At 37.4% G+C, this 8,044-nt stretch overlaps 1 protein-coding gene across 1 annotated transcript; it reads right to left on the bottom strand.

Moving 5' to 3' along the window:
* Positions 1-469: 469 nt before the first annotated feature.
* Positions 470-3,618, bottom strand: NAP1L2 (nucleosome assembly protein 1 like 2). Its single transcript, XM_081043433.1, has one exon. It carries the CDS (start codon positions 3,212-3,214, stop codon positions 1,898-1,900), a length of 1,317 nt encoding a protein of 438 aa, XP_080899559.1. The 5' UTR covers positions 3,215-3,618; the 3' UTR covers positions 470-1,897.
* Positions 3,619-8,044: the final 4,426 nt, after the last annotated feature.

The raw sequence follows: 8,044 nt of genomic DNA, 5'->3' as shown, positions 1-8,044 counted from the left end.
CTACATTTACGAAGTATTCATTGGAAGTGTTTCCATATTTAGGTTCCCCTATAATAGTAAGTTGTGTTTGTTTCCCTATACTCTGTCAACTCTTGCAACCCCAGAGAAAAGCAAGTGCACATCTACCATTGTACTTGGGAGAAACACACTGTAAAAAGGAGAGTCCTGTCCAGACAGGAAGAGGAAAGAAAAAGCCCATGCCTTCCTCTGCAGTTGATTGTAGAGATATGAGACAGAGGTAAGAAAAGCAGGCAGTGTTATCAACGTATGTCTTTGAGCTCAAATCTGAAGGAAGAAGCATGTTCGACAGTGGAAGAATAAGTCACGAGCAGAGGAGCTTTTGTCCCACTTTCATTTAATAATTCTGTAGGATCACAACCACCGGATGGAAGAGCGGGTGCCAGGCAGCCATAACGAGACAGAGTTATCACTTCCTAGCCACTCTCAGCTCTCACAAGGCATTATTAAAAAGATTAAGAAGTTCCCTGTTGTCGTACGGGGATACGTGTGACATTCACTGAGTCTGCTCAAGGGGAAAGCCAAATCTCTGGGTTTCCACACAGAAGGTAGAGAAAGTCAGCTCTGGGACAAGACAGCTCTCTAACCAACCACATCCCATTGTCCCCAGTCAATGTACCCCCCTCAATGTCATAAAGGAATATAAGTCCCTGTACATTCCAGATAACATTGTAGAAGGGTAGGGAAATCTGAAATACAGACTAACATACAGGAGCTTGTTATTTATACAGAATATTTAAATTACTAAATAGCAATGAGTTTACTGGATTGATTCAATTTGAGGTTTTTGTTTCCCCACAATCTTGGACAGTGGAGGTGGGCCCAGGCTTGAGATTAGATCAGTTATAAACAATAAAGTTATACTTTCTTTGCACAGCTAAGTATAGTGTTAGCAAATTTGCATCATACGTACACATAGAAAAATAATAGTAAAAGTAAATCAAAGCATTAACAGTGCTTTGGGGAGGGGAAATATGGATTTTAGTTTTAATTAATGTATTTTTTAATATTTTCCAAATGTCTTCCAACGAACATATTACTTTTATAAACAGAAAAAGAGATCAGTTTTAAAACATGAAACACTCTGACATTTTTATTCATTTTATTTTGAAATGAAAGAACGTGAAAAATCTTTTCAAAATGGTAAAGTGATTACTTTCAACGAATGACTAAATGTACTATAGGAAAAGAAAAATTGTATACTGTAATTACTGCTTACACAATTACACAGAACAATATGTGGCAATCTTTTGAAAATACTGTAATAAATAATTCACTGATAAACAATAACTTTAGTATAAGTAAGTTGCATTATTTATTATGATCACATAACACAAGAGCATATGAACAAGCTGTTATTAACAATAAATTTGGTTTTGCCTGAAATTCTTAACATATGCAAGCTTCCTCTTAAGCATTTAAGTTTTAAATTCTACTGCATGTTTATTGCAAAATGAAGGAGATACAATAAAATGAAACCCACTACCTAAAGGACTAAGAAAACAAAACTACACAAACAACAACAACATAAAACCTTGGATGGGTTCTTCAAGATTTTCTTTTCAAATAAATATTGATCTCATTTATCAGTTTGGATAATTTTCACAGCCACAGGTTAATAGCTACATAAAAAAGGACTTCAGAAGGATTCAAGCACAGCACACTATATTATTATGTCTTAAACCACAGTCTACATTTTTTTAAAGCATTCTACTACTACTAAAACGCAAGGTCAAATGAATTAGTATGTGAACTTCTCTTACATTTCTGATCCATATGCTTTAACTACCACTAAGAAAATTCAGAACACAAGACTAGTTAACTTATTTTGAGTAACTAGATCTAGGGCTGTTAATTTCAGGGCCGTGTACACCCTGTTTTAGCCATCAATGTCTTCTACTATTGCCTCAAGATTTTTGCAACAGGCTTTAATCTCCTCAATTGCAGCCATCCAGTTATCGTAAATAATTTTGTCATAAATTGCATCATTAACTTCCCTAACTACCCCCTCCTGCTGAGACTCAAGTGCATCACCTGAAAAAAATAAGACTGACCTTGGGATTATGTAAGTACGTAAATTGTGACCAAGTAAAAAATCATCATTTCCATCTTTTCCATTTAAGTTGATTCCATAAGGAGTAAAGAAATTGAAGAATGAATCCTTGGGGAAATCTTCAGTCACAGTTCGGATTGTTCCCCAGATCCGGTGTTTCTGCTTTTTCTTGATGGTTTTCAAAGTGACATTTTTTCCTTCATTCCAATCTATGTGACAGCCCGTGCAATACTCAATTGCAGTTCCCCTGTAGGGGTGGGGATCAAAATATGCCAGCCTTGACTTCAGCACATAGGTCTTTGTCAACAGCTCATTTTTGAAATATACATTGGGATTGAAGTGAAATTCTAGTGTGAAACTGAGAGGCTCACCAGGATCTGAAAGCTTCACTTTAATATCCGTCAGTAGCTTCAGAATAGGCTCATCATATTTCTTAATCAAAGGAGTGAGTGTGTCAACATTTTTTAAGACAGTCAGCCAAAAATCAGGAATTCCTTTAGGATCTTCTTCTTCTTTATTATCTTCTCCAGCAGCCTCAATGTCATCGTCAGGGTCGTCGTCGTCCTCCTCCTCCTCCTCCTCATCTTCAGCAGCGTAATCATAATAATCGTCCTCGGAACGGGTATCCTCATTCACGCATTCATGTACCAGACCCTTCCTATTACCACACATCTCTTCCTCATCATACATCTCCTCGCCGTCAGATTCCTCAGAGTCTGATTGATATTCACATTCCTCTTTTGTAGGTTCATAGATTGCATTGATGATCTGACGTCTTTTTTCCAATAAGGGTTGATACATTTCAGCAAACTTTCTCTCAATTCCATGAAATTCCCTCAGGAATTTGGAGTCTAGATTTGCCACTCTAGTTTGAAGCTTTTTAAGGGCTAACACACGCAACTTAACTTTCACAGGTAGACTTTCAACGAAGTCCGTATCTAAAAGGTAACCGATAAGTCCTCTTGGACGGTCTGATCCTGAGTCCTCATCAGCATCTTCACCTTTTTCCCAGCCTTCCCCAGGCCCAGCGGCGGCTCCTTCGCCGCTGTCCGGTAGTTTCCCCGGCCCCCCCATCATCATCTTATTATCAGCCTCTTCTTGGCTGGATTCTAACAGTTCCTTGTGGTCGGCTGACTCGGCCATTTTTCGAAGGACAGTACACGCGTTTAAGTTGGCTATCGCCAAGATCAGATCTGACCGCCACAGGGAGACTCACTGGACTATCAGAAGCGGCGGCGCCTGAGGCAGAGGCGCAACGAGGGCGGCGGAAGCCAGACTGCAGGGATGAAGGCGGTGCTGAGAGTGTGAGAACCGGACAGAGGCAGCGGTACCCCAAGCTGAGGTGCACAGGATGGTGATGGGCGCTGTCACTGGTCCCGTAGGAGCGAGCCACAGACTGCAGACATCCGCAGTGGTTACACCTCCGCAAGCAGGAGCTGGTGAAAAAAACAAAAAACAAAACAAAACAAAACAAAAACAACAAAAAAACGGGTGCTGCAATATGATTACGCAGCTGCCTCTTGGCTAAATTTTTCTTGGTGCCAATAGCTTCCTGCGTCACTCCCTCCCTCCCCCACAACTCTGCTCTAATCTCATTTGCTGGGCTGTAGTAATTGACAAACCCTGAGCCAATAAATTATTAGATCTATCAACTTTCTAACTCCACTCACCTTCCCGGAATATGGCTGATTCATTCACCTCCCACTGATCCTCCAGCATCCCCCGAATTTTCTAGAAACCCAGATTTTCTGAGTTTATGCGTTCAATTTTCAACTACATTATACTTTTATCGTTTCAAAAGAGTTAAGAGAAAATTGTAACTAAAATGTCAGACAAGGAGAGATGAAAGGCATCCACCCATCCTAAATCTGTCCATTTCATTTTAGCTCTGGTCTCTGGGACTGAAACTGCTGGTTGCTGGAGGAACTCATAAAGAGAGACTAGAACGAAAACACTAAAAAATTAGCAATGCTAGTCTCACGGTGGTATAACTAGCAGTGATTTAAATATTATATGTTCTGTTTTCTGCATTTTCACAAGCTATATGATAACTGAGCAGTACTTGTAGATTGAGAAATTCTTGAAACATTTCTCCGGGTGAATGGTGGAGCAGTGCTGGAGGACGTTAGATTACCATTAGGGTGAAACAGGTCCTCGTATGAAGAGCCAAAGTGCTGTATGACAAGTGAGCACAACAAAAAACTGAACAATAAAAATAAATACACACAATAAAAGTTAAAAAGTGAAGACAATAAACCAGTTGCCTGGCTTATCAGTAACCCAGTCTTAACACTGACTTACCACTTCACCTTTCTCGATGCTGGCTTTAAAGTTCAAAGGAATTTTAAAAAGAAAGACTCAAATATAAAGTAACACTTCTTTTAAAACTCATAACACTTGCTTGACAGTTGAATTACTGAAAATAATCTAAATCTCAGCTTTAAAGGCATAACTAAATATATAATGGAGTACTCATAGCATGGAATACTATGCAGTCATTACAAAATTTCCTCTGGATAGGAATCATTGGTGATGTTTATTTTGTCCACATTTCCAATGCTGATTATTGATTAATTAAATAATTTTTAAAACTTTATTATTTTTTCAGATTTAAACAATAATTTATATTGTGTTAGTATCACAGAGATAAATACTGTTTACATATTACTGTATTCTTTTTAAAAGATTTTTATTAAAATATAGCTAATTTACAATATTATATGTTTCACATGTACATCATAGTTATTCAACAGTACTATACCATCAGCACTATACATAATTATTACCATATTTTTTATTATATTCCCTATGCTGTATGTTACATCTCCAAAAATTACTTGCTTTATACCTGGAACTTTGAACCTCTTATTCCCGTTTATCTCACCCCCTTTTTAATTTTTCAATGACAGTTGACATTCAATATTATTTTATATTAATTTCAGGTGTGCAGCATGGTGGTTAGACATTTATATAATTTAAGAAGTGACTCCCCTGATTAGTCTAGTACACACCTAGCACTATACATAGTTATTTCCATATTATTGACTATATTCCCTATGCTTTACTTTATATCTCCACGACTATTTTGTAACTACCAATTTGTACTTCTTAATCCCTTCACCTTTTTCACCCAGCCCCCAACACCCCTCCCATCTATCACTCCTCTAAATCTAGTACCCATCTGACACCATTCACAGTTATTAAAATATTATTGATTATATTCCTTACGCTATACCTTACATCCCCATGACTACTTTGTAACAACAAATGTGTGCTACTTAATCCTTTCCCCTTTTTCACCCACACACCCAACCCCCTCCCATCTGGCAACCATCAAAATATTCTCTGTATCTATGAGCTTATTTCTATTCTGTTTATTTTGTTCTTTAGATTCCACTTATAAGTTAGATCATATGACATTTGTCTTTCTCTATCTGACTTACTCCACTCAGCACAATACCCTCTAGGTCCATCCATGCCACCACAGATGGCAAGAACCCATTCCCTTCCATCGCTGAGCAACATTCCATTGTATATATGTACCACCTCCTCTTTATCCATTCTTCTATCAACAGACACCCAGGCTGCCTCCACATCTTGGCCACTGTAAACAATGCTGCAGTGAACACATGGATGCACACGTCCCCTTGAAGTAGCATTTGGGTTTCTTCAGATAAATACACAGAAGTGGGATTATTAGGTCCTTCTTTGTTTCTTGTTACAGCCTTTGTTTTAAAGTCTGTTTTGTCTGGTATAAGCATTGCTACCCAATTTTCTTTGTGTGCTTCCATTTTCATGAAATATCTTTTTCCATCCCTTTACTTTCAGTCTGTGTGTGTTTTTCAATCTGAAGTGAGTCTCTTGTAGGCAGCGTATGTAAGCGTCTTGTTTTCTTATTCATTCAGACACCCTATCTTGATTGGAGCATTTAAATCCATTTACATTTAAAGTAATTGTTGATAAATATGTAGATATTGCCATTTTATTATTCATAATTTTATCTTTTTTTTCACCTTAAAGAAGTCCCTTTAAGATTCCTTGTAATACTGGATTGGTGGTGATGAACTCCTTTAGTTTTTTCTTGTCTGGGAAACTCTTTATCTGTCTTTCAATTCTAAATGATAGCTTTGATGAGTAGTATAATCTTGGTTATAGGTCCTAGCTTTTTATCATTTATCATGAATATTTCCTGCCAATTCCTTCTGGCCTGCAAAGTTCTGTTGAGAAATCAGCTGAGAGTCTTATGGGAGCTCCCTTGTTGGTAACTAACTGCCTGTTTCTTGCTGCTTTTAAGATTCTCTCTTTGACTATGTGAATGAACTAATCAGAGTCAGTTTTGGGGACGCAGAGAAAAAACCGAGAGTGGTTAGATGGGTGTGTGGGAGGGGGTTGGGGATAAGGGGAAAGGTGAAGGGATTTGGAAGCAGCTGGTAACCACAAGATGGCCTCAGGGTTTTTCTTTTGAAAATTAATTTGGGGAAGGTATTCTATAATGTTGTAAAGATTTTGTTGGGTATCCGATGGACATGCGTCCTATTTGGGAGACCACCTCAGGGATACTGTGGATACCTGATCATGGCATTGTACATCAGAAGCTAAACATTAATGAATGCCAACTATAATTTTATATATATAATGTGATGGTTCAGTGTGAGGTCGGAGGGATAGTGGATGGGGGGAGGGGGGGTTCACAGTATGAGGGATATAAATGATGAACGTCTAAGTATTACCTTGTTTTGTACACCTGAAACTAATAAATAAATTAATTAATAAAAAAAAAAAAAAGATTCTCTCTTTGTCTTTAACGTTTGGCATGTTAATTATGATATGCCTTGGTGTGGGCCTCTTTGGGTTCATTTTTTTTTCTATTTATTTGAGAAGTGCAAATGTGTAGTCAAGCACATTTCAGAACACTGTCACAAGTTTTATCTTTCCAAATCCTACCTGTGACATTCTTTGGCTTAAAATCTGTTTTTTTCTGCTTTGACATAGAATAAGGGTGGCCTCCTAAATATGATTCTCTTTACTCATTTCCCCCTAAAACTCATCTGGATAAATAAGAAAAGCAAGTTAAAACATCCATAATCTGTGCTTTCTGCATATGTAAAGGAACAGAAAAAATACAACACATAACCTTAAAACAATGGCAAATAGGATAATTGTTTAAAATACAGTTTTGGGGATGAGTCAGGCACAAATGTTAAAGAGATCACAGGAAAGAGGAATGGGGACCATAGAGGAGACAGAACACAAATAGAAATACCCCAGAAAATAAAAGCTCCACCATGAGCTAGAAAATACCAAGAACAAGTTTAAAATCTGTTAGATCAGAGTGTTGGCTACAAGAAAATCAAAACCAGCAGTCTTAGAAAACATTTCTGCATGGGGAATAGGGAAACTTGAGAAGGGGACATGCCCTCTTGGTACTTGGTGATTAAGGGAAATAGGAAATAAGGAAAAAATGAGAATAAATAATAAACTTTTACAACTCGACAACAATAAAAAAAATTAATTAAATGGGCAAAGGGTTTGAAGTGATATTTGTTCAAAGAATATATACAAATGCCCAACAAGCATATAAAAAGATATCCAATGTTACTAATTATTAGAGTAACACAAATCAAAACTACAAGATACCACTTCACACATATTAAGATGGTTACTATAAGCAAACACCCCAGAAAAAACAAATGCCAGCAAGGATGTGGGTAAATTGGAACATTTGCACACTGTTGGTGAGAATGTAAATTGGTGCAACCACTATGGAAAACAGTATGAAGTTTTCTCAAAAAATAAAAATAGAATTACCCTGTGACCTAGCAATCTCACTTCCAGGTATATATACCCAAAGGAATTGAAAGCAGGGTCTCAAAAAGATATTTGTACACTTATGTTCTTCCAGCATTACTCACAATAGCCATAAGGTGGAAGCAACCAAACGTTTATTGGTAGATTAATAGATAAACAAAATGT

The sequence above is a fragment of the Rhinolophus hipposideros genome, assembly GCF_964194185.1.
Source record: "Rhinolophus hipposideros genome assembly, chromosome: X".
In the NCBI taxonomy this organism is placed as follows: Eukaryota; Metazoa; Chordata; class Mammalia; order Chiroptera; family Rhinolophidae; genus Rhinolophus; species Rhinolophus hipposideros.
Note: the sequence above shows the minus strand (reverse complement) of the source record. Positions and strands in the feature narration are given on the sequence as shown.